At 34.1% G+C, this 25,707-nt stretch overlaps 5 protein-coding genes across 6 annotated transcripts; 3 read left to right on the top strand and 2 right to left on the bottom strand.

Moving 5' to 3' along the window:
• Positions 1 to 3,366: 3,366 nt before the first annotated feature.
• Positions 3,367 to 4,336, top strand: LOC120251845 (probable WRKY transcription factor 75). The gene is made up of 3 exons (XM_039260500.1): positions 3,367 to 3,666; positions 3,750 to 3,869; positions 3,978 to 4,336. The coding sequence occupies exons 1-3, from the start codon at positions 3,401 to 3,403 to the stop codon at positions 4,174 to 4,176; spliced, it is 585 nt and encodes a 194-aa protein (XP_039116434.1). The 5' UTR covers positions 3,367 to 3,400; the 3' UTR covers positions 4,177 to 4,336.
• Positions 4,337 to 5,300: 964 nt separating this feature from the next.
• On the top strand, positions 5,301 to 9,079 carry LOC120251896 (protein CLP1 homolog). Its single transcript, XM_039260547.1, has 10 exons — positions 5,301 to 5,569; positions 5,667 to 5,732; positions 5,865 to 5,960; positions 6,161 to 6,402; positions 6,570 to 6,708; positions 7,657 to 7,713; positions 8,145 to 8,279; positions 8,426 to 8,661; positions 8,751 to 8,795; positions 8,880 to 9,079. The coding sequence occupies exons 1-10, from the start codon at positions 5,378 to 5,380 to the stop codon at positions 8,965 to 8,967; spliced, it is 1,296 nt and encodes a 431-aa protein (XP_039116481.1). The 5' UTR covers positions 5,301 to 5,377; the 3' UTR covers positions 8,968 to 9,079.
• A 674-nt stretch (positions 9,080 to 9,753) lies between these two features.
• LOC120251786 (polynucleotide 5'-hydroxyl-kinase NOL9-like) lies at positions 9,754 to 13,800 on the top strand. Its single transcript, XM_039260433.1, has 9 exons — positions 9,754 to 10,040; positions 10,119 to 10,216; positions 10,312 to 10,345; positions 10,914 to 11,083; positions 11,209 to 11,392; positions 11,699 to 11,879; positions 12,391 to 12,505; positions 13,225 to 13,352; positions 13,573 to 13,800. The coding sequence occupies exons 1-9, from the start codon at positions 9,862 to 9,864 to the stop codon at positions 13,672 to 13,674; spliced, it is 1,191 nt and encodes a 396-aa protein (XP_039116367.1). The 5' UTR covers positions 9,754 to 9,861; the 3' UTR covers positions 13,675 to 13,800.
• A 2,239-nt stretch (positions 13,801 to 16,039) lies between these two features.
• Positions 16,040 to 20,266, bottom strand: LOC120251645 (heterogeneous nuclear ribonucleoprotein Q). 2 transcript variants are annotated; one of them, XM_039260247.1, is made up of 9 exons: positions 20,101 to 20,266; positions 18,517 to 19,440; positions 18,314 to 18,430; positions 17,611 to 17,751; positions 17,299 to 17,472; positions 17,002 to 17,206; positions 16,769 to 16,926; positions 16,592 to 16,677; positions 16,040 to 16,407 (listed from the first exon to the last, which is right to left on the bottom strand). In XM_039260247.1, exons 2-9 carry the CDS (start codon positions 18,940 to 18,942, stop codon positions 16,254 to 16,256), a joined length of 1,461 nt encoding a protein of 486 aa, XP_039116181.1. In that variant the 5' UTR covers positions 18,943 to 19,440; positions 20,101 to 20,266; the 3' UTR covers positions 16,040 to 16,253. The 2 variants fall into 2 exon arrangements, with proteins under 2 accessions (XP_039116181.1, XP_039116180.1); XM_039260246.1 differs by having other exon boundaries at positions 18,517 to 19,000.
• A 1,258-nt stretch (positions 20,267 to 21,524) lies between these two features.
• Positions 21,525 to 25,206, bottom strand: LOC120251929. The gene is made up of 8 exons (XM_039260580.1): positions 24,387 to 25,206; positions 24,109 to 24,227; positions 23,742 to 23,824; positions 23,019 to 23,140; positions 22,713 to 22,883; positions 22,332 to 22,422; positions 21,835 to 22,009; positions 21,525 to 21,733 (listed from the first exon to the last, which is right to left on the bottom strand). Exons 1-8 carry the CDS (start codon positions 24,427 to 24,429, stop codon positions 21,701 to 21,703), a joined length of 837 nt encoding a protein of 278 aa, XP_039116514.1. The 5' UTR covers positions 24,430 to 25,206; the 3' UTR covers positions 21,525 to 21,700.
• Positions 25,207 to 25,707: the final 501 nt, after the last annotated feature.

Below are 25,707 nucleotides of genomic sequence, written 5' to 3'. Positions count from 1 at the left end.
CCTAATTCAATTAAAAAATTTAACTGATAGAATGAGAACCCCAAATTTATATATTCTAATCCATATTTTCTAATTAACTAATATGTGACTACTAATTATTTTAATATATTAATTCAAGAAGTCACTGTCAAAATTTTCTCCCTAATTTATTCATAGTTAATATTTTTTTCTGCCTAACACTTGAGTTGTTTGTCAAAGTAAAACTAATAAACAAGTGATTAAGAATACAACTTGAAGATAAAAAACAAAAAAACAAAAAAAATTGATACCAAACAAAACATGATGATATTAATCAAAATCACATTTGATGATAAAAACGACATCCACCATAGATAATTAGATTCATTGTATTTTCCAAATTTTCAACCATGGAAATTTCCTTGTCATAACCATGATTTCCACCAAACAAGCCAATGTAACTGAAATAACTGTCTTCCTAGCAGTTTCCCTCAAATGTTCTACTATATATTAACAAATAAGAAGTAAAGATAATGATAGTGTTGTTTGTGATGCTCTAGTGTAGTGTTTTACTCAACTGAAGGAGACAAAACTAGTCAATTGGTGGGCTCTATGTCTCTGAATATCTGATAACTTAATTGTTTCAATTATGGAATTAAATTTCCTGGAAAAAGGCAAGCATGAGCTGAGCATGACTCTTCCTGGCTGTTGCCTCCGTGGAATACTAGACAAAGTGTACTTTTTGACTTTAAAATTATATATATATATATATAATAATAATAATAATAATAATAATTAGAAATATGGGTGAACCATCCCCAACCATTTGACTTCGGAATGAGAAGCGAAAGTATTTTATATACGGTCATTCATTGAATATGGTAGTTATTATTTGGTATGTCACTGTACTACATCATTATTTTTATTATTATTATTATTTTTTATAATGGCGATAAGCTTATCTCATTTGATTAATTATTTAGGTGGAATCATTACATTCTTGTAATTTAATAATTTTGATAATATTTTTGATAATGTGATTATTATATATTAACTCAATAGTTTTATTTCCTCCATTATAACCTTTAAATTCAAAAACATTTTGAAAACATAAATTTTTTAAAAATTCAAAAGTAAGAAAATTTCATGTTTTGCCTTTCCACGAATATTTTACCGGTTTCTAAAACAGAAACGGATTAGCCACCGATGGCATTTACGTTTTAAATTTTGAAACAGTCCTAAATTTTGTTTGTAACATTGTAACGGACGGTCTAATCCATTGCTAATCAGTTATTAAATCGCAACAGAACCAGTCCGTTGCTAAATTACTGTTTCTAATTCAACAGTTTCTTGCTTGTAGTGTAAGCAAAACATTTGATATTTTTTTTTCAAATATTAAGTTGAAGAAAAAAATTATTTTTATTTAAAATAATTAAAATTTTTGATTTAATAAAATAAAATATTTTAAAGTTCAGATTTTATTTTTTTAATATTAAAAATATTTATTATTAAAACAACATTCCTATTCACAATTGTAGTATATTTGGTAACTTTACATAATGGTATTTTAGTAAAAAGACAGTTTATAGTATAAGATTCCTAATTAATTAAACATATTAATGTTACAATCTAGCTACATAACTGTTTTGTCAATCAAACATAAATTGCACATATTTTCGTTAGCATGACTTGGAATTATATTTCCAATAATTTTATTTTGAACAATATTGTAACATTTTTGTGAACAAAACGACCCGGAACGGTTATTTAGTTCGCGATTATATGAAAATATTTTTGAGAATCAAGTGAATCTAAAAATATTATCATGTTTGAACTGTAGCACCATTAATGTTAATAGTCATTAGAAAATCTTAATAGTGAAATATTATTAAGAAACTAGATAATCACATTACATTCAAAATAACTGTTCATCTTGGATTATCAATGGTGATAATCTATGCTAAAATTAGACAATTTTACTCTTACAATGTAATTATTTAAGATGAGTTTACTTTTAATTTTTAATAATAAAACTCAATTATCCCTTACCCAAAATTAAATTTTTTAACCTTAATTATAAATTTCAATTTATATTTTAATAATTATATATATTGATTATGATATAGTGATATATAAATTTTAGTTTATATTTTTAATTATATTTTCATGTGAAATTTTTTTTTTTCATATTTTTATCTTAAATTTGTTGAAAATTTTAGATTTAAAGGCATTTTCAGACTTTTAGCTTTCAACCACATTGATCGAATCAAACACAATAATAAAATATTAAAGTAATATAAGTTTTCAAGCAAAAGTGATAATAAGAAATTACTGTAATATTTTTAAACATAGCATATTTCACATTTTATTGTTGTAATAAAATAGTAAACCTCGAAGTAAACAATAAGATAAAATTAGTAAAATAACTGTAAGGTCATGTACTTTCAAATCCTGTATATCTGTATTAAGCTGTATAATTATTAGAAGTTTATTTTAAAAGTCAAACAAAACCGCCCTAAAAAATTTGGATACTATATATATTTAATAATATTATTTTTCACACCTTTATGTTTAAAATCATAAAGACCATAAACATTAAGTCAGGTACACGTGTGAAAAGATTTATTGTTGTCATTGTTGCCAAACATAAATCATGGATAATTTTTTTTTGTTTTGTTTTTTACAATAGCCATCAACAGCCGACAGTTTAAGGCTTATTAAAAGATAAATAAATGCAAAAACTAGAGACTTATTATTAACTCAATCAAAATAGAAAGTTTGTTATATGTTTGTCCAAAAATTTATATTAACCATATTAAACTAATAAATCCCTTCCACAATATAACCTAAAATGAATAAATATGATTTTTTTTACCAAAAATTTACCTAAAATCCATTTTAACAGTATGTGTTGATTTTAAACCCTCAATTTATTCACCTATTACTATATAAAAATTTGATGTATTATACAATAGTTTTTTTTATAAAAAAATAGATAAATCATTTCAATTAAAAGAAGACAGCAGTTGTGTCACTGTTTTTTTTCCCCTTTTAAACTCTAAAAATAAACAAAACAAAACAAAACTTTTCAAATAAAATTCACAGCCGCCCAAAAAAATTCATGCAAGACTCAAACACAGATCCCGAGGCAACAGTCAACCAAACAACTAAATCCAGTACGTGTTCAAACCAGAAGCCCACGTAACAAACTTGAAGTCATGGCGCTGACTTAGGGTTTGAGATGATTCCAGGAATGCACGTGGGAAACGTCATAAGCTTTGGGAAACGCGATTCCAAAGACCAGGTTGCGGCTGGGGAACGGTGGTGGCGATGAGCAACAGCAAAGAAACTTCGCCATGGAGTGAAAGGAAGCTCACTGGGAAGCAAACCCTAAAACACCATGAAGACGTCCTGTTAAATAGATTACCGGCCAAGGCTCATCATGGCGGCTGCCGGAGTTCCCTGGCTTGTCCCGGCCTTCATGGCCAACTTCACCACTCCTCCTGATCATTCTTTCTCTGATCCTGATCCTAATTCTCAGCCTCAGCTCCACAGTCCTTTTGACATAGCTGAGTACTTGCTCAACATGGATGATGACATTGGTGATGCTGTTCAGCAGCAGCAGCAACAGCAACAACAACAGCAACAGCAGCAGCAGCAGCAGCTTTCTCAAGTCATGCAAGGTGGCAGCTCCAGCAGTAATACTTGGTAAGTTTTAGTTTTCACTTTCTGGTTCTTGTTTTGAGTTTAAGTTTGAGTCTGAGTTTGAGTTTGGGTTTGGGTGGTTGAAGTATGATGGAAGGAGGAATGAGAGTGGCGTTTAGAACAAAGTCAGAGGTGGAGATATTGGATGATGGATTTAAGTGGAGGAAGTATGGGAAGAAATCAGTGAAGAATAATTCACATCCAAGGTATGTGATCATATATAAACTGAGATTAATGCACTGCATTTTAGTGCATGCAGTACTGAAAGAAGAGTTTGATTTACTGATAAGGGTGTTTGATTATAATTAATGCAGGAACTATTATAGGTGTTCAACTGAAGGGTGTTCAGTGAAGAAGAGGGTGGAGAGGGATAGAGAGGATCCAAACTATGTGATTACCACTTATGATGGTGTTCATAATCATACTAGTCCTAGTGTTATTTATGACACAATGAGAGATGATACTTCTGGTCAGTTCTTAGTGTCTGGTTGCCAAATGCGGTCTACACCTTGATGTATAATTAAGTTTTTCATCCATGCATGCATGCATGCATGTTGATGTTTAATTAGTTGTAATGCTTGTTTGGGGTTGTATCTCTCTCTCTCTCTCATCCCTTAATCTTCCCTTGTAATGAACTTAGTACTTCTGATCTTCCAGTTTATATAAGTGAAAGCCTTCTTCACTTCTCTATTATTCTCTGTGAAATTTTAGATACATGCTAGTTATTCCTAGTTTAAATTTTGGCACTTAAATTACTTAATTTGCATCTCAATATTAATCACTCATTTGGTTTGTTCTCTTTAATTAACATTGCAAAGCTTTCTCCATGCACTATATATCACTTCTAAGAAGGAGGGGTTTTCTGTATAATTTATTTCAGTTAGTTTAGTTGAAAGCAAAGGGATATATATAAGATTTGTTTCAGTTATATCAGTTATATATATATATATATCAGTTATATATAATTAACATTGGCTGCTGTTACTTCTTACATTTGGATACAGTCTCTACATGTATTATATGTTCTTAAAATTAATATTATGGAAATGTTTAGGAGATTTTCTTGTGATAAAAGTACTTTAGAATATATGCTTGCATTGCATTAGTGGGTATAGTGGATTCCATCATTTCTTTTAGTAAGATATATTTCCACAATTGATCATTCTCATCAATAAAACTAAGATGCCATTGATGAAGTATTCTCCTGAAGTAGCATCGAAGATTGGTGATAAAACTAAATTAGCTCTTTTAATTTTAGTTTGCTAACAAAATATACAATTTAATTATTAGGATGTCATATTCTGTTTGCCATTCATTCATGCAAAAGAAAAAGGGATAAATTTCTCTAAAGTAAAATTTATTATGATACTTTTTTTTTTCTTTTTAATGTATTTGTGGTTTAACCACTCTATAAAAAAAAAAAAGTGTTTGTTTATTATGAAATTTTATGGATAAATAGATATATATTAGTATAAATCTTATTAATTTTGAGAAAGTATACATGCTACTTAAAAAAAATAATTAATTAATTAATAAATAATTTCTAAAATTTAATGCCGAAAACTTGATGGCCCAAGGCCCATGGAAATGATAAAAAAATTTAATAAATTAAAAAAACAATGAAGTGCGAATTGCAATTTTGGGTATTTTTGGTGCGGTTTTCGCGAAGTATAGTTTGTCACTAGGTTTGGTTCGAGGCTCCGGTGATCCGGCAATGAACTCCGGCCAAGCGCCGCCGCCGCCGTCTACACGGCAGTTCAAACTGGAGAAGGAGAGCGAGCTGAGGGTGGAGGTCGGTCCAGATGGCCCGCTTCGTATTCGGCTTCTCACCGGCACTGCTGAGATCTTCGGTGCCGAGCTTCCTCCTGAGAACTGGCTCACCATTCCCCCTCGCCTCAAGTTTGCTGTGAGTCCTCTCTTCTTCTCCTTCTTCCTGGTTTTCCTCTGCGCCAAAGCCTGGTTTTTGCCCTTCTTTTGTTTGTGATTTGGATTTCGTTTATTAGATTTTCACGTGGAATGGAGCGACGATCGAAGTCGATGGGAATAGTGATGTTTATGTGGCTGACGAGGTTTGTGTTTGGATTTTGGGGGAAAGCTGCCGCCTTTGCGTTTTTCTAGTTTTTAGCTCCTGGTTTTTACTGAAAAATTTGGGGGGTTTTTTTTTTTCTTGTTTCATGCTTTCGATGTTTGGTTTGCTCTAGACCCCAATGGTAAGCTATGTGAATGTTCATGCTATTCTACATGGGAGAAGGGCTCGCGCTAGAGCGGCGCCAAATGATGATTTGGATTCTTCGCAGGTATCTATTCTTCCGTGAAATTTATGATCTTTCTCTTATTTTGTGTGCTTTTTATTTGTAATTTCTGTGTTGAGTTCTTTTGCATCACGAAATTGAAAATTTGAGCAGTATGGTTCTGGTGTTTGAGAGTTTGACAGATGGTTGAAGCTGTGCTAATTTTCTTTTGATTTTCAGCTATATGATTTGCTTTAGTGGTTCAGGGTCCCAGGGTTATCATCGTTGGACCTATCGATTCTGGTAAAAGTAGCTTGTGCAAAATGCTACTTAGCTGGGCTTGCAAGCAGGGCTGGAAACCTACTTTTGTTGATTTAGATATTGGCCAAGGATCTATCTCTATTCCTGGATGTATTGCTGCTACTCCTGTTGAAATGCCAATAGATATTGTGGAAGGGATTCCTTTAGAAATGCCAATTGTGTATTTCTATGGGCACGCAAGTCCTAGGTATGTAATTTGTAGTTTGGTTCTTTTATGCATTCAATTCATGTAAGTGGTTGACTTCTCCATGTTAGTTCTTTTGATTCAAACTGTAGAATATTTGTTTTGCTTTCAGAAATTATATGATAAAGGTCTTAAATTCAGGAAACATCATTCAGTTTGTCACTTCACAGTGTCAATGCAGAGTTATACAAAGTTCTTGTCAAGGAATTGTCTCGGACACTTGAAAGACAGTTTACTGGCAATGCTGAATCAAGAGCCGCTGGCATGGTGATCAACACCATGGGGTGGGTTGAAGGTGTTGGCTATGAGGTGCTTCTTCATCCTTTTTGTTCTGTATTTTTCTTGGTGATAATTATGTTGTTTAGCACTACCATAAACCATATAGTTAACTCCTCTGGGTGCTGGTGCACAAATAAATTCAACTCCTTTGAAAATTCAAACCCTGTTTTGTTCTTCATTTTCACAATTGATCAATAGCTGTCATGTTCTTGCTCAGTGTTGTTAAGGCGCGCCTAGGTGCCCAGGCGCGGTGTTAAACCTCCTTAGCGCCTCTAAGGGTCGTGAGGGTTTTTGCTTTTTTTGTGCATTTTTTTGAAGCCAAGGTGCAAAAAAAGACATGCCTGATTGAAAAAACTGTTGGCCTTCTATTGTTTAAAAGAGCCACAGTTTACTAGGCATTGGTATTTGAAAAGTTTTTAAGTTTATTAAAAGAGTTACAGTTTACTAGGCATTGGTATTTGAAAAGTTTTTAAGCCTATTAAAAGAAAATTTTCAGCTGTTGAAGAGGAAGATGATAATGAAGTAGAGCATGATGTAGATGGCTATGATACCGAACAAGGATTCTGACTAAGGAAAAGAAGATGAAAACATGAATTTAGAGTTTGACATTAATGATGATGATTATTAATTGCTTATGATTTTAGGAATAGAATTCTGACTTTAAAATAAGACAAGTTTATTAATATTAGAGTTTAAGGCTTTAAGCTTTCTATTTGTCTATCATATACCATATATATATATATTTATATATTCTTTATGTGTGTGCACCTTACTTTGATCAGTGCGCTTTTTTTTTGCGGCTTGTGCCTCGGGCGATATAAGGGTCCTAGCGCCTCAGGTGCGGATTGCGCCCTTAACAACATTGTTCTTGCTTCAAAGTTGACAAATTTCTTTTAAAGAGGCTGTCTACCCAATCTGTTATGGGCCTTTATTTTCCTTATTGCAAGGGATTGATTTCTGCACCATTTTCTTGTGCAGTTGCTTCTCCATTCAATCGACACCTTCAATGCCAATGTGGTTCTGGTCTTGGGACAGGTAAAGTTAGTAATACCCAGATGTATTATAGCTGCTAGATCCTTGTTTGCATAGTATCTTCTTCATACAAGAGCATTGGTGTGTGCCACTTTTGATTTCAAGTTGACGTCTTGGATGCTTTCTCATAGTTTTGTTGCACGTATATATGTATTTGAATGTTATCCTATGGATCGTGATGATTCTGAACTCCTTACACAAGCAGTCATCATTCTTCAATTTTAAAATGTTTAGGTTATTTGGATAATTTTGGAAATTCTTTGAGTAAGTTCAAAACCAAATAATTATGCTCACCATATACTCCCCAGTATTAGTTTGATGGACTGATGCTAAATTGAAATTGTTTTGTTGAATGACAGCCGTGCATTTTGACTTAGATATCCAATTTTCCAGTTGTATTTCTGAAATTCACATCTGCTGGATATTTTATGAAGGAGAAACTTTGGAGCATGCTGAAAGCTGTACTTAAGAACAAGCCTAATGTGGATGTTGTAAAACTTCACAAGTCCGGTGGTGTTGTAACGAGGAATGTTAAGGTCCGTCAGAAATCTAGAAGCTCTGCAATTAGGGTAAGTTGCAGTTATCGAGACCATGTTTCATCTCAAGCTAATTTTCTTGTTCAGTTGTTATTGTTTTGCTTATGATTTCTGCTAGTTTAGTTAAGATCCTGTCTTTAGGAGTAATGCTTACTTAAGATCTCTCTACAAAACTGAAGGAATACTTCTATGGGATTACAAATGATCAATCTCCGCATTCAAACATAGTAAATTTCAGCGACATATCAGTCTATCGAATTGGTGGCGGTCCACAAGCTCCTCGTTCAGCACTCCCTATTGGTGCAGAGCCTATTGCCGATCCTACACGGCTCGTCTCTGTCAACATAAACCGTGACTTACTCCATTTGGTTTTAGCTGTTTCATATGCCAAGGAACCCGACCAAATAATCTCCAGGTAAATATACCATTGCATGAGCTAACCATTCTTTATAAACTTCATACATCTGTTGAAGATCTCTGACAATTCCTTGCAATTCACCACAGTAATGTTGCAGGGTTCATCTTTATCACTGACATCGACATCCAAAGGTATGAACAAATGCTACACCCTCTTGAAACATGTATATTTCCGTTCCGATAAGTTATAATGAAGATGGTGCTGTAACATTACAGGAAGAAGCTCACTTATCTCGCACCCTGCGGCGGTGATCTCCCGAGCAAGCTACTTATTGTCGGAACATTGACATGGTTAGAGAACTAGATGAGCAGAAGAACTTCTGATTCTATGCAGAATGTTGGACAAATCTATGTGTACTAGTTTTGTTACTAATTATAAAAAAAATCCTATTTTTATACATATCATTGTTTTGTCATTTGTGTTGATGATTGCAAGTGAATGTGATTTATGGTTTTTATTTTGAGATTCTGACTTACACCCCCTTAAATGGAGCAAAATTACGTGTTATTAAGTTATTTTTTTTTAAAATTTTTTATTAGAAAAAAAACCTTTGGTTTCCTCGTTAGATCAGTTGCATACTTTTCTTGTTTAATAGAAGTCATGAATTATTTATTAAAAGATTTATATTAAAATTATGAAAAAAATTGTACAGACAATGACGTTAAAATAATTATTTTAACCTGAGTTGAATTTCTATTTTTAATTAGAAAAAACCTACGATTTCCTCTTTAAATTATTTATATACTTTTTAAATTTTTAATAAAGAAATCATGAACTATTTATTAAAAATATTTATATTAAAATTATAAATAAATAAAATTACACAGACAGACAAAGCGTTTAAAAGAATTATTTCAATTTAAGTTTAAAAATCAAATAATATCACTATTTTTCACGGATTTGACATTTGAAAAAACGGCCATTGTATTTGTATACATAATTATAAATAAATAAATAAATAAGCAAATGTGTTTCTTTTGTAATGGGCCCACCAACCCAACACGTCAGCGAAGTGGGGCCCAACGAAGAACCCTTCTTTTCTTTCCCTCGCTTTATTCATGCATCATCATGCTCTTCTCTTCGAATGCTCATTCTTCACAACGTTTCCATCGATCGCTGAAATCGAACACCCAAAAGTGCTTGTTTTCTTGCCTTCTTGCGATCGATCAAGCGAGAGAGAGATAGAGCAAGAGAGCCATGATCGGAGAGCACTCGGCGTTGCCCGGCGTGGAGATCCCACCGGTGTGGCAAGAGGCGGCGAACTCCATTGCCTATGACTCCTCATCCCGGCGTCCACCCACATCTCTCGTCTGCGGGCCGGGGAACTGTGGAAAGTCGACGTTTTCTCTCCATCTCTTGAACACTCTCTTGAAAAGGTCTGTTCTTTGCCTCTTGCTCTGCTTCTTTTGGTTGTGCGTCCTTGGATTTAGTTGTTGTTCCTTGGTGATGATCAGGTATGAGCGTGTGGCTTATTTGGATACTGATGTTGGCCAGGCGGAGTTCTCTCCTCCGGGATGCATCTCGCTGCTCATCTTTGACAATCCGATCCCAGGTTTGCTTGCTTGTGAATTGTGAGGTTATCCATGGTGATTCTTGATCTGTTTGATTGATAAATTTCACAAGTGATTGAGCTTCAAGTGTTTGCAGATTTGTCCATTCTGTGTTTGAAGATACCAGAGAGGTAAGATACTTTGATGTGAATGCTAATCTGTGTTAAATGTATGCCTGATGATTGCCTCAATTGATGCTTGATTTATACCTGTTTGAATCACTGGCAAAGTATCTTGATGTACTGTATACACTGGTTGCCTTGTTACTTATAAAGAGATGGATGTGGAGCTGTTTCAATGATAGAGTTCCATTTTGTAATTTTACTTTCAGAAGCAAAGAGCGCAACTAGTGACATTGATGTTTGGATCAACCCCTAATATTTTCTTCTGCTTTTTCATTCTGCATTCTTTGCTTAAATGAGCATAAATAGCTTCATGAATTTGTATGATGCGATAGTAGGTGTTTCAGGATGTCCGAACTTGTTTCTTTTTGCATGGTATCTATCAAGAGTTGGACAATATAATTTACATTTAAATGTTTGCAGAGTTGTACTATTTCACAAGAAGATGATAGATGTTGATTTAATATAGGCTTACCACAGTCTTGTCTTAGTTCTTTTTATGTTTTTCTCTGTTTGTCTGTTCTGTGATGAACTTACTGCTATTTGACAATTTGACATACATTTATGCTGCCTTCAGATGTGTTTTCTATGGTGGTGTCTCTGCTGAACATGATCCAAACGCCTATCTAAATAGTATCTATGCATTATATGATCATTATATCAAAGAACACTATCAAGCTCGTGAGACTGATGGTCTTCGCAAGCCTATGTTACCTCTTATTGTGAATACAAGTGGATGGGTGAAAGGTAAGATATCAGCAGTGTCTGTTTTGATTCAAGCACTTCCTCAGAAAATTAACTAAAATTTATTTTCTTTCCAAATTCATCTATGCTAAGTATAAATTCTTATCCTGTTTTATCTTGTATGTAAGGTCTTGGTTACAATCTGTTGGTGGAGATCCTCAGATATATCAACTTAACCCATGTGGTTCAGTTTCGCACTTCTCATGAGAAGAAAAATCTCCCCAGAGGATTGTTCTGGTTGGAAAAGTCCGCAAAGGGACAAATTAACTTGATTGAAATCCCACAAACATCTGATGATTCTTCTATTCGATTGTGAGTAGTATGCATCATTAGGCATTTGCATGCAGATATTTGTGCATTTGTTAAGCTCTTTTCTTTTTGAAGCTTTATATTATTATGATTCCACTCCATTTAATTTAATGTGATGACTTTGGGCATATATATGATTTGTTCAATTTGTAAAATCTGATCTTTATTGTGTTTACTATTTTGCATGCCTTTTATGCTTCAAGTATATTGTGAGTGAATCACAGAGATAGTAAAATAAAAAATTTCCAAGTCTTTAATGATTCTTATTCTTCTTCCAAATCTTTCTTGTGCTGAACATGTGTGTGGCAGTGTGTCAATGAAAAAGGAAGCACGTGTTATGCGAGATCTTCGAATTGTTTCTTATTTTAGGCAATGTATGCCTAGAGACTTCGACATCTCATCCTACAAGGAGCTTGTTCACAGCTTTGCTACTGTTCATCTTTATGAACTTCACTTTTCAGAAATTGGAGTCATTGGCTTCCATTATCAGGTTTGCCACAAGTATAATATTATTTATCATGATAAGCTTTTTAGAAATTCAATTTGCATCTCCTTTCTGACACTTTGAACTCTATTACATATAGATAACATATAGATATTGTTATCTATCACATTGATTCTGGTAGATCCAAATTTTTGTGATTGAACCGACTGTGTTGAGCAATCCTAGTCCTTCAGCCACATGGATATTGCTATTTGACATTGTCACTCAGCAAGCATGAAATATAAGATCATTCATCTGTCACAATGTTTGTTGTGGGCAAGTTACCTTTCTAAGTAATATTCACCACTGTTTGTGCTATTTCCCCTCGGCTTCTCTTCTTTGTTCCTTAACCTTGCCTTTATAACAAATAAATATGATTATTGATGTTTCTGTCCCAAAATCTCTGTTCTTCAGAATATATTATGTCAGATATGGAAACCTTTCTTGTGAAATTTGGCCATTCCCTTCTGGAGATTTTTATTCATATTCTTGTTTATGCTATAAATTGTTACCTCAGGCTCCTAGTTCAGAAACATTTCAGAGTTTGGACAAGTCTATTGTTGGCTTGGGAGACAGTTCCATGTTGCCTTCAGAATCTGAAAATTACACAACTCGGTGGTGCATTGGACTCGGTAATCTCAAATTCATTCTCTGATGCTTTATATCCATTTATGAAAAAAGCTAAGAATTTTCTTAATAAAATGCCATGATATTTCCTCAATGTGCCAAGTTCTTCTATAAACCCTCCTTTTTTTTTTTTTGGAGAAAGAGCTCAGAGAGCTGAATTTATTGAATAAAAGGAAGAAAACAAAGCGTTAAGGGGTTACAAACCAAGAAGCAAAACAAGACAAACAAACACACTAACAAACCCAGAAGTAATACAATACAAATAATCAAAAACAGAGAAAAAATTAGAAATAAAAACTATAAACCCTCCTTGATGTCATGCTTTCTTGTATTACAGCAGCTTTATACACAAATTCATTACATATACACATGCTCAAGTATGTTCCATAGATAAACAGATGTAATAATTAAAAGCCGGCCTGCTAAGTTTTTGCTTCCGTGACATCATTACATTTCAAAAGTATCTAACATCTTTCAATCCACCATGAATTCCATTGTCAGATCTAAATGTGTTCCTTAGCTTATCAAAGTGGAGGCATTTTTCTTAAAAACAGGGCAAAGACTTGTTTATTTATTCTGTAGTATCTCATTATAATAAGCAACTATCTCCATTCTCTGTTATATTCAGTCCAAACTACGACAACATTTTCGATAACAGCTTGTACTCAGTAAACACTGAACATGAATCCTATCATAATATTTCTTCCTTTATTTACTCAATCAGGATTTGTCGTAGCAGTAAACATAACCAAAGATCTACTCTATTTGATCACACCTGTGCCTCGAACCAGAATGAAGAAAGTAGATCTTCTTTTGCAGGGATCTATTGAAACTCCTACTTGTCTGTTGCAGGTAATTATCTTCTTCATTATTTTTCCTTTTCCAGTGAAAATTAAATTGTCAGAATCCATTCCCTTGCTACATAAAATGCTTCCATTTTTCCAATATAATTTATAACAAAGAAACCTTAACTTTGAGTTACTAAACTCAACCAAAAGCACATAATCTGCAGCATTTACAAGATCGAAAACTTTCGAACAAGATTTGAAACTTTATTTGTTTCATCGTTTAGGTACATGGATGTATTGCAGCGTCCCTTACATCGAATCCATCAGATGACATTGCCCAGATGGCTGAGACGACGAAACTTCTGACCAGACTAAAAGCAACTTAGATAGAGCTCTTGTTTCATGATCATCAGATGGGAAATTCACAGGCTGTGATGATTGTTAATAGACAATTTGGGAGGTTATGGGTGTAAACATTATATCATTAAGTTTTTAATACAACAACAACAACAATAACAATGTATCATTAAACCTCAATAGTTCACCCTTTTTTTAATTCTTCCTATCACTCTTCTTATATGAAATTTTAATCTTTCAATATTCAGAGTTGATAAAAAGGCTTCTATAATTCATGTCATTAATACTATGAAGAAGCCAACAGAAAAATATAAGAAATAAAAATGACTTTGCATTGTAGAATTTCTCATTTAATTAGTGCAATTTGATTACTCACTGTTATAATTATTTGTTTTTAGATTTTTGCTTTTTTGGTCATCTAATGGCAGGGCAATTTACAACAATCAGGTTAAAATAAAAAAAATTTAAATATTCTTATTTAAAAAAAAAGGAGCAATATGTCCCTGTTTTGCATGAAACTAATATTTGAAACACACTTTCAAAAGCCCGCTTTATTTTATATTTTGATGTTCAACGGCTTCATTTTTATTTTATTATTTTTTAAAAAATTATATATAAAAAAATTTGGTGTTTCATCTTGCTTATTAAAACCAGGGGGAAAAAAAATTAAAGCCAATATTTTAAATAAGGATATTTCTAAAAAAGAAAAATATTTAAACCTGTGTTTTAAAAAAGAAAATTACCATAAAAAAGAATGATAATTAAGGAGAATATTATACCAATAATTATATAGACATAAATACATAAATACCAAATTAAAAAAAAACTGCCAATTTTGTGATAGTGAGAGAAGGACAAGAGTTATAACATATCCAATCAAATGTAGAAAGTTTTTTACTCCAATTCATTAACAACAATTAACCACATTAATTGCTCTTATCTCCTGGTCAATTCCATGTTACTGTTTCAATGCCTATAAATAAGGCCACGTCCCACACAAACAAGCATCATCATCATCATCATCTTTCTCTCAATTGGCCTTTTGATTTTGCAAGGATTTTCAAAGAGGTAAGATACTGTTTCTTATTGATATTTGATTTCTTTTTTACTCACATGAAAAATCATTGTAATTTATAAAACATGCTTGTCTATTTCTTGCATATTAAAAAAGGGTTAAAAGCAAATACCATTTCTTTTGATTTTGTTCATAACATTGATTGATATTAAAGATACAAATACATCCATAAATGGTATGATAGGCTGTATATATAATTCACAAAGAATAGCAATCCTTTCTGAACAAATTCAAAATGGTAAAAAATGGTAAAAGAAAAATTCTCTTTCTTTTTTTTTTTTTTCCTTTAAAAAACATCAACAATATATATAGTAGACACATGTACATATATTCTTCATTAGCAAAATTAAGCTTTGTTTTGCAGGAGATAAAACAATGGTAGTGACAAAGAAATTCAAGTCAACCATGGCATTGTTGTCAAAGAGAATCAAAGCAACCATGGCACCAAAATCAAGAACCAAGAAGAGAAGAGCTTTTTCTATAAAGGGACAACATAAGAAGGTTGGGAGAAAAGTAGTTCATCATGAAAAGAAGAAAAAGGTTAATCTTGATAAGGATTTGAATGAAAAAAAGTACACAATCTTTGTTGAGACATGGACTTCCAAATGGTTAGAACTGCAAGTGAATGGGTCAACCACCATTAATGAAATCAAGGACATGATTTTCATAGAAGAAGAAACTCCACAAGATCGCCAGATTGTTTTGTTTGTTGGGCAGGAGCTTGAGGATCAATGTTCATTGGAGCATTATGGAGTTGGAGATAAGTCTTTGTTGCACCAAAGCTTTAAAAGGTATGTGCTGAATAATATATTGGAGGATTAATGGAGGACATTGGTTATATCTTGGGGTAATTTTGTAAGAATGTTGGGTTTAGTTGCAAAACTTTTGGTTGGATGTCTTTGTAAAAGGCAGCTTTTGAGCCAATTTTAAGGGTTCTTTTATTTTTTCATATATGGCCTAATGGCCCCCATAAAATTCCATATTTCCATATATATATATATATAAATACATGTATGCCTTGAAATATTTTAATTGTGTAGAATAATTATGGGGCTTTCTCATCCAATAGATACAGATCGCTTTTAACATAAAAGAGATATAAATTTAAAATTTATATACTAAAACCATGTTCTAATATATATATATATATATGAGATAAATAGTTGCTTAAACTTTTTTGGCCATTTGACTTGAGAGCTTTCATATATTCCCAAACAAAGGGAGGATCCATATGCAAATAAAAATAAGGGCTTATCCACCACACAAAGACACACACACACACTGGTTAAATGACAAATGGATCAAACAAAAAACAAACAGATCATCAAAGCAAGGAAATATAACACTAGTCATAAGGTTATATTTGTTCATCACCAAAGATTTGATAATTAGGCCCCTACTCTTCAAATTCTAAAGATGGGTGGCAAAACTATCACATCTTTTTTCCTTAAAAACAGAAACACTGAGTAAAGGATAATGTTACAAGCTAATATGCTTTGCACAAGCCATAAAGGATAAGAAGGTTGAAGAAGTTCAGTATGGGCGAAATCTTCGGCCGCGGTCATTATCATTGTTTTTCCGTCCGCCATGAGAGTTGCCGCCTCGACTGCTACCTGCACCACCACCACCACCACCACCGCCCCCACCACTACGCGGTGCTGGAGGCATAGGTGCTCCAGGTTGTTGCCTGCAAAATACGTTTGATGAAAATGATGCACAGTGACGAGAGAAAGTCCGTTTATATAGACATGATGCAATATTTAAATTTTAAGCCATTAACCAGTTTCAGTTCTTCATGAATGAATTTTGGCATAAGTCAAAAACAATAACTAGTCTATATAATCAGTAGATATCAAGAAACTTTTTCTTACAGGACATATCCTAGACGCCCATCAGGTAATATCATTGGCACCATCGCCATGCCAGCGGGGGTTTGTCCCCGACCATATATCATTGGCTGCAAGAGAAAAAAAAACATAGTTTATCAGGGGACGGCAATTGAGACGTGGGAGTAGCACAGAACCATCATCTAAATCATAATATTTTACCTGTCCAAAACCTGGCATTAAAGGATAAGCACCACCCATCAGTCCATGTCCGATTCGGGGTGGATAATTTGGCAACAGAGCACCTTTCTGGGCATTAGAGACTGGTTCATTTTTCTTATCAGCAGGAGGTTTTGCAAGAGAACACTCAAGAATTTCACCTGTTCATGTAAACAGAAACATCAGTAGTTAGACTATGTTTGCAAAATATGAGAACAAAATAGTGAGAAATTCACCATTAAGTTCATATCTCTCGGTGTTCTTGAGTGCTTTCATCGCAGTCGAACGCTCTTCAAAATGAACAAACCCATATCGCTTATCCTGCCCAGACTTGGCAGGAGGAAGCACAACTTTGGTAATTTCACCATGATGCGCAAACAGCTTTTTTAGTTGATCACTTGTTACATCCTTAGGCAAATTTTTAACATAAACGGCCTTTACCTTCAAAAATAAGTTGATAGAAACAACAACTATAAGGATCACAACCATATTCTCAAATAGCAAAAAAACTTCTGATAAAGTTTAATAAAAACCTGAGAACTGGAACTGGAATCTCCACTCTTTGGGTCCGCCCAGCTTACAGTAGGGGCATTTGAGTCCAACTTGAACTTCGGAGTGGACATCTTCTTCCTAGAATATTCAGCACAGGCATGATTGTAATACTCAATGAAAGCATAACCACGATTACGGCTGGAATTCTGTGGATCCTATAAAAGAGAAATTAACATTCTCAAGTTGTCAGGAGAGCCAGTAAAATAGCAGTGCTATAGCAATTCAATTCTTAACCAAGAATTGAATTGCTTAAGTAACGATAGGATGGGGATGAGGGGCATGTTATGCATTACCTTCATCAGATCCACTTTATTAACTCCAGGGCCAATCTTTGTGACGACCTTTTTTAGATCATCCTCTACCCAGTTTCTTGGAACATTGCCGATAAACAGTCTATGTTTTGCTTGAGAGGTCGAGCACTTGATCTTCCTTCCCTAATATGTATATGTTGCATGCTCAAGTGAGTATTAGGATAAAATAAAACCTAAACAAAGTCATTATCCTTGAAACTCGAAGCAACAGCTTAAAATATTGTCTTTATATGCTGAAGGATCAAACCGATTAAGACAGTTCATCAAGTCAAGCACGCAACCCATTATGTAGGACCAGACAGATGAAAAAAGAAGACTAACTATAGGGAATCACTGAAGATGTAGAAGGGGAATTCTTGCATGCATTGAGTTGTGTTGCACCGAGGCCATTGGATATGTACCACATGGCAGTGAGATAATAAATGAGTAACTCAAATCCATCTTTATTGCCAAATGGCACATACCCAAAAATCACTCAGTAGAAGAAAAAGTTGCTAGGTAACTGATACATAAATGGCAGCATTGTGAATTGACAACGAAAGGTTGCATAAAGTATCATTAGCCAAAATCTTGAAAGTTCATGTGCAAAAACATTGGTTCAGTTAGAATGAACAACATGCAGAAATGATACCTTGTTCAAATCTAGGGAACCAAAAAATAGTTAAAACCAAAAAATAAATGTTACCTTGAATTCAGAATTATTCAGATCTTCTATCGCCTTAGTCGCCAATTCTTTAGTTCTGAAAGTAACAAATGCATAACCTTTGTTCTCCGATGAGTCCTTGCTTTTCATCAATCTAACCTGTTAATCTTAGAAAACATTAATCACAAATCTAATCTTGCTGATAGAATCATGAAAGAAAATGAAAAAAGAAAGGCAAACCTCACCTCAGTTACTTCCCCAACAGACTCACAGAAGCTCTTTAAATCAGCTTCAGAGGTGTCATGAGGAATGCCACCAACATAGACTTCAGAGCCATGTGGAGGAAGAGCAAGAAGTTCAGCATGTAGGTCACTGTCAGCTCCTTCCTTCTCATCTTCCTTCATTCTATTGTCACCCCCAGGAGCAACATTTGACTTGACTCCATTACCGGCTATATCCTCACCATCATATTCTTCAACATCCTCCTCCTCCTCAATAACTTCCTCTTCTTCTTCTTCCACCTCCTCAATTTCCTCCTCAACTTCTTCATACTCAACCTCCTCTTCCATTGCATCCTCAGGATCATCCAGCTCCACCTGCTCTTCAGTTTCAACAGGCTTTACTGGTTCAGCTGCCTTAACAGTAGCAGCATTCGCTCTTGTCCTTGGCATCTTATGTATCTCAAGGATGCTTGAAAGGCAACTATGGAGGAAGCACAGGTGCCAGATGCTTTTGCAGGAGGAAGCATATAATTATAGAAAGGAGGCAAACAACAGAAAGGCCAAAAATATATGCAAAATAAGAATCTTGGTTCAATCCAAGCCATGAAGTTGGTTTAAAGGAGTATCAGTTTGAATTTCTCTCAAAGGAGTGACAAATATAACAGTAATAATAGAGAAAATGAAGAGAAAGAAATACAAAATGATGGTCAAGAAGATGATGCTAAGCAGGTTCAAAAACAAAGACTCAAATATGAACTCCAACACATATTGAACCGCTTTAAAGCATATTCATCAAATACTGATAATGCCAATCAGAAACAATAAGGAGATTGGATGAGAAGAGAAGGCATAAGAAATCAGTAGATGAATTGGTTGCATATAGTTAAATAATATTCTGCAAGGAACCTAGATGCAGCAATCTGTTCACTTCCAGTGAAGCCAAAAGGGCTTGAACAGAAAAAAAAATCAAAAAAAAGAAAAAAAAAATCTGAGGTGAGATTTTTGAAAATATGACAAGACAGTGAACTCGAAAAAATGTACAACAACATCAACCATAATAGCGAATTACTATATAACAACATAAACAAAGAGCAACCATCCTAAAGATAATAAATATCACATATGATAGCCATTCAATAAAACCTGTGTTGAATTTTCTTAAAACAATCAACATTTCCATTCTACTAAATCAAAGACCAAAACTTCAAATCTCAGAAGAGAACTATGAATGATGGAAAGCTTAGAAACCAATAATTTTATAGAGTAAAGCAAAGCTGATACAATATCATTCAAGAGCCAAAACCAAAATGAATGAACGTGCCATCCATTGCACCTTTTGATGATCAAAGGAACCAAATCAATAGCACTAAATCGCTCATCAGCGACAACAAATTAATGCAACTACTACCATAGCTCTTTCAATCCAGCAAAATTCCAAACTTCCCAACAAAAATCAAAAGATTAAAGGCAAGAATCAAAAAACACTCCAAGGAAAAGAGAGGAATAAAAAAAAAAAACTAGCCTTTGGTTCACGTAAATCGACTCTTTCAGGATATATAAGAACAGAAATCAGAGAACAAAAGACGAAGAAAAGGATAGAAAAGATACCAACGAGAATTGATGATACGATGTTCGCAAGAAAATCACGGTCCAAGAACTCGAGAGCAATGAAAATCCCCAAATTTTCAATCGCAATAGATTGCAAACCCTAGATCGCTAAAAATCCGCCAATACCAACGACGCCAGAATTACAATGAAGCCATCCACCGGCGCTCTTACTGGGCCTGGGCCCAACCCTGTTTATTTAAACTTTTATGGCCTATATATATCTCTTAAGAAAAAGATGAGATTAAAATTTTTTATTATTTTTTTTCTTTTTGGGTTCTAATCCCCCAAACTGGATAATTGTTTTTTTACTTATATGTTATTTAAATTTAATATAAATAATATTTTTTAAAGTCATTATACTACAAAATAATTATGATTATTTTTAAAAAAACTTTACAAAATTTGGACAAATCAGTACACAGAGATAAAGATCTCTCAACACACACTTATGCTCTCCTCTGCATGTGCTAAATTTGGAATCTGTCTCATTAGTAGAGACAAACATCTTATTGTAGGAGATTTTTGGTACTAATATATTAAAAAGTTATTGACAATGACAACTGTAATTTTGTATAATAAAACTATTTGTTATTCTAAATAAATATCAACATCATAATATGTTTATATTTATCTCATATGCATGATCAATTTTATCAACAAACCTAACATTAACACGAGTATGACACGGATCAATCAAAATATCAAATGTCTGAATTTTAGTCACATCCTACAATTGAATATATATATATATATATGGGTTTTTAGAAATAATTTTAAATTACATAATCCAGAGGAGGGATTAAGCTAACACCATGACTCACCAGAATTAGGTTAATCCAAATTAAAGTGCTTAATCCATCACTTAAATCCAAATTACTTTAATTTTTATTTGAATGTATTTCAACACGAGCAGAGCTCTAATTATTATATCATTTAAGTTTGATTTTGAGAGGAGAAGATTGGCCCCGGTCACTAATCACTATGACTTATCTTTATTATTAACTCAAAAAGAACGTAAGTGAATAAATAAAAAAAAAGGTAAAATTTTTAATTGGGGATCAAACTAGGACTTTTTTTTAATCCAAACTTAATTTGAATCAAAATAATTATTCAGCTTCAATTTTGTTTCATCGAGCGATCACCGGAGAGATTTTGACCTTTTTTTTATGGTGTATATACCTTAAATTCTCTGTATGGTGCGTTGTTTGCTTAACTGACAATTCTATTTCACTTGCTAACAAGAAAATTCTAGCATCACATCATCAAAAATAAGCCAAAATCTAAAGGATAATTCTCTGGTAAAACAAAATTGAAGTTGAGTAATCATTTTGATTTAAATTGAAGTTTGAGCCCCAAAATGAAAATGGATCATAGTTTAATGCCCTATAAAAAAATTTACCTAAAAAAGGCGTAGGCTAATAATATATCACAAAGACTTGATGAAATTGTCCAGAGATGCATAACAATACAAGGTCTGCAAAAGTGCACATTTCAAAGATAATAAGATCATGCTGAGCATTGATCACAACCGAGCAAATGGTAATATAATCTGAGATGATGGAACAAACACGAAAAACAGCGAAAAATTTGGAATGGAGCTCTAGTTCCCTCCAGTTGCTCCAACACCTTCATCCTGTTTTGCAATTTAATTCGAGTAATAAATCAAACTCTAGAAGAGAGGACTTCAAAAATTACAGAAATTAGGGAAAGTTCAATGTTGGGTTTGGGAGGTACCTGAATGGATTTTATGAATTCAACAACAATAGAAGCTAACTCAGATTCATGCTCAGTATAGCAATGATTAGCACCGTCGATAATATGGTGTTTGTGGTTAGGAATGACCTTGCTAAACTCGAAAGCATCTTGTACTGGTATAATTTCATCTGCTGAACCATGAACAGTCAAGACTCTGTAATAATAAGAGTAAATGTTGTCAAGCAGTGAGAGATGAACACTGATGCACACAATGAGGTGTAAGTCTATTTAGACAAATTACAATTGGATTGTATTGGATTAGTCCATCTCAAGACTGTTAAAAATAAAGTAACTTGTACCACTAAGTGAGACTTATTGAATACTTTTACTATCATATCACAAATGAGATGTCTAAGAAATGGTCCTAAAGAAGCTTAACTGCTCATTGGTTTTGGGAGAAATTGTATAATGCCTGAAATGCTGGCTCCACAAATTAAAGAATTCAAAAGTGGTCACTGTGAGAAATTTATTATGACCTGCATTTGTTGCTAATGGAGAGAGCTGCTGCTTTCATGTCAGTGTTGAGCCGTTCCATTAAACTCTCTTCAGTCACCCGAATCACTTTTCCTAGAAAAAGGTTGCAATCAACCAGTAGTTTTCTCAACTCCAGGATTCAAGTTGTTACATGTTTCAAAAGAAAAGAACAAGTGCAGGAAGTTCAAGTAGATCGTATTGAGAAAGCAAACAGTTTTTCATGATAATTCACTTTCAATACCTAACACAAGGAAAACAAAATAATGTACCGTCTGAAGAGTATCAACAAGTAGCCAAATAGACATGCATTGCAAATGATCAAATGTTAATGCAAACATATAAACAACAATTATGGTAAAGAGAATACATTGATTCTGCATTACCTTGTTCTTTCTTCAAATCAAGATCAAGATACCCATCTCTTTTTATTCTCTCCATAAATTTTTTTCCGAGGCGTTCTTCAAGCCCATCTTGTAAATCAAAACGACCTGAAATATTGATGATTGCCCCAACATCATCATACATGGAACCATATAAAAGCACCACATCTCCTCCTGTTATAGAGAAAAACCATTAAATTCCAGCTTTCCATCAAGAAGGAAAATATTTGGAATTAAGAAAACAAGATAACAAGTCCAATGACAGGTACACTGAGAAAGACTGCATAACTTGCTCATGTAAGGACTAACCTTTACTGTGGCCAACGATAGTAATAACTTCATAACCTTTTTCAGAAAAATGTTGGACTATAGCATGCAAGTCCTCAGCCTCCTTTCTATAGTTGCCGAACTGAAATTGGCCTTGGCTTTCACTGTAAAATGAACAGCATTGAGCATATAATGAACTAAATTAGCACACATTATTTCCATAATAGCATGAAACACTATGGTATTTAACATTCAATACTGGTTTAATGTAGAGTTGTCATATGGAAACCAATGAGAATCAGAGAATAAAATAAAATGATCACTCATGAGCACGTTAGACCATAAGACCATGTATCTCAATGGTAAAGTAAGATTTATTTGTAGATAACTTGGAAATGAAAGTGTAGACTGACAGAAGGACAAATTGAACAATTCATGTTCTGCTAAAGATGAAAGCGAGTATTTTTTTTTTCCACTTAAGGGACCAAAATGAACAATCAAATCCACTGGAAGGACCATTAGTGGCTTTATCCCTTTCCAATTTGATTAGAGACTTCCATGTGATAGCTTTTTAGGAATGGATTACCAATTTAAATAGATCAAGTGCAAAAGGTGTATTAAAGTTCAATAAAATGGGTGGTGTTTGGCACAAGGTCATACTAATAAAAACAATAAATTTCCATAAAGTATCAACAATCATATTTGAGATAACAGCAGAAAAACAGTGAGGAATATAGATTAGGCATCAAGTTATAAGTAGCTCACCCGTTTCCTGAAAAATCAAATCTGAAGTTGCTCACTCCATGCATTGATAACGCCGTACTAAGATTAACCATAACTCTATCCCCCTGGAATCAGCCAAAAGAATTTATAAATGTACTGAACCATAGTACTAGCCCTCAAACAACCAAATACATTCTTTCCATAGAAACTAAAAGAGTCAATTTAAACTGCTAGATGATCTAGAATGAACCAAATTCCTCCAAAGAGTATTATATACTCTAAACCTGCAACATTTAAATTGCAAATGAACATGACACAACAAAAGCCCTCTAGTAACACAGTTATTTTTGAACTCCATAAAGAAAATTATAGTCCTTAGATAAGCACAAACTGAATATTTTTTGCAAACCTTTGAAGAACAGAACCCATGGCAAAGAATCACAAGCTTCCTAGAACCAGCTTTGCTCAACACTCCAACAAGCATTTCCCCATACTTGTTCAGTACAAGGACCCTATCTTCAAAAATTACTGAAGCAAACAAAGCAACAATAATAACAAATGTTTACAAAATCAATGAGTGAGATCCTATCTTGTGTGTGCCTCTGAATACTCCGCTTTCCCAACATGAAACCAGATCGGTGATGTAAAAACGCAGAAGAAAACGGAAGGTTCAGGGATCAGGCTTACCGCCGTCTTGTGGAGCATTCTCAGGTGGTGGAGATTGAGCCATACTCCGGTTGAAACTGACCTGTGGCTTCGAATTGGATGAAAAGTATCTCAAATAGACCAGACCTATATGGTTCACAAACCAGATTGGGCCAGGCCAGCTTACTTACTCTTTGACCATGTGGAATCTCATCTATCTTCTGGCAAATAGTTTCAGTTTCAGTCCAGGTTTTTGCATGTCTTCCAGGGATATCAGTGCCGTATGGAACCCGTATGCCTTAAAGCAAAACTTTCTTATTTTCTATATACTTTCCATATGCCCCTCATATGCCCCCTGAACACTTCCATATACCTCCATATGGGCTCAAGGCCCTTCTAGGTTAAATACAACCCTTAAGAGTGCAATTACGATCCTTCTTTGTACCCTAGAAAGGGTTAATAACTACAAAAATGATAAATACGCAAGCAAACGTGGAAACCCTTAGAATTGAGGGAAAAACCAAGGGACTCCTTGGAGTCTCTTACAATATTTCCACTATGTCAAATAATGGAGTTTACAAGGATCTCTCTAGCTAACTAGAGGTATACAGACCCAAAGACAAGAGTATTCAAGGAGAGACTAACAAGACATGCATACATCATCCTCTCCCAAGATGGATAAAATGACATCAAAAAGGATTTAAGGAGATCAACTCAAAGATTAGGAACCTTACTAACAAGGATGATCTCTACCCAAGAATATAGGCAATATCCGGCGTTGATCACCATCCGATCTTCTTGCCAAGTTTAGCCCTAATCCCCTTCTCCTTTCGCTTCTTGGTTTCTTTCTTCTCCCACTCTATGGGCTCATCCTTCTCATGTTTTTTTACTCTCATCCCAAGAATGAGTGTTTTACACAAATAGGGCATTCACATGAGATTACCCTTATACCCTTGACATTCTATTAAATAACATAGCTTCTTTTTTTCTTTTTTATTTTTATATTGGGCCAAAGCCCAACTTATTGTTCTAGCCCAAATGGGCTGAAACCCAACAGACCTCCCCCTCAGCTCCATTTGGGGGCTCAATCAAGCATGCCCTTCGCCTATAAGCTTCAAGCTCCTCCTTAGGTAAGATCTTCTGCTTGTATACTAGTTTGTATTTGAGTACCTTCTTGCCCTTTGGCAGCTTCACTAAGCCATAATTGTGGTTCTAATGCAAGGAACTCATTCCTTCTTGCACAACTTTAAACCACTTCTGCTTCTTGTTATGTAGCTTAGTTTCTTGGTAGGTTTCTGGCTCTCCACCATTACTAAACATGGCAGACTCAACACTGCATCTACTAGAAGAATGATGCTCTCTA

Source organism: Dioscorea cayenensis, chromosome 20 (genome assembly GCF_009730915.1).
Source record: "Dioscorea cayenensis subsp. rotundata cultivar TDr96_F1 chromosome 20, TDr96_F1_v2_PseudoChromosome.rev07_lg8_w22 25.fasta, whole genome shotgun sequence".
Classification (NCBI taxonomy): domain Eukaryota; kingdom Viridiplantae; phylum Streptophyta; class Magnoliopsida; order Dioscoreales; family Dioscoreaceae; genus Dioscorea; species Dioscorea cayenensis.
Note: the sequence above shows the minus strand (reverse complement) of the source record. Positions and strands in the feature narration are given on the sequence as shown.

Coding starts and splice junctions, on each gene's coding strand:
- LOC120251929 (XM_039260580.1), bottom strand. CDS start 24,429: ATGGCTCAATCTCCACCACCTGAGAATGCTCCACAAGACGGCG. Junction 22,423..22,712: donor TGATTTGAAGAAAGAACAAG/GTAATGCAGAAT, acceptor ACCTTTTTCTAG/GAAAAGTGATTCGGGTGACT. Junction 22,010..22,331: donor TCCATTAGCAACAAATGCAG/GTCATAATAAAT, acceptor TTATTATTACAG/AGTCTTGACTGTTCATGGTT.
- LOC120251645 (XM_039260247.1), bottom strand. CDS start 18,942: ATGCCAAGGACAAGAGCGAATGCTGCTACTGTTAAGGCAGCTGAACCA. Junction 18,431..18,516: donor CTGTTGGGGAAGTAACTGAG/GTGAGGTTTGCC, acceptor TAAGATTAACAG/GTTAGATTGATGAAAAGCAA. Junction 16,408..16,591: donor GGGCGTCTAGGATATGTCCT/GTAAGAAAAAGT, acceptor CGTATTTTGCAG/GCAACAACCTGGAGCACCTA.
- LOC120251896 (XM_039260547.1), top strand. CDS start 5,378: ATGAACTCCGGCCAAGCGCCGCCGCCGCCGTCTACACGGCAGTTCAAA. Junction 8,280..8,425: donor CTAGAAGCTCTGCAATTAGG/GTAAGTTGCAGT, acceptor ACAAAACTGAAG/GAATACTTCTATGGGATTAC. Junction 8,662..8,750: donor CCCGACCAAATAATCTCCAG/GTAAATATACCA, acceptor AATTCACCACAG/TAATGTTGCAGGGTTCATCT.
- LOC120251786 (XM_039260433.1), top strand. CDS start 9,862: ATGATCGGAGAGCACTCGGCGTTGCCCGGCGTGGAGATCCCACCGGTG. Junction 10,346..10,913: donor TGTTTGAAGATACCAGAGAG/GTAAGATACTTT, acceptor TGCTGCCTTCAG/ATGTGTTTTCTATGGTGGTG. Junction 11,393..11,698: donor GATGATTCTTCTATTCGATT/GTGAGTAGTATG, acceptor TGTGTGTGGCAG/TGTGTCAATGAAAAAGGAAG.
- LOC120251845 (XM_039260500.1), top strand. CDS start 3,401: ATGGCGGCTGCCGGAGTTCCCTGGCTTGTCCCGGCCTTCATGGCCAAC. Junction 3,667..3,749: donor AGCTCCAGCAGTAATACTTG/GTAAGTTTTAGT, acceptor GGGTGGTTGAAG/TATGATGGAAGGAGGAATGA. Junction 3,870..3,977: donor AAGAATAATTCACATCCAAG/GTATGTGATCAT, acceptor TAATTAATGCAG/GAACTATTATAGGTGTTCAA.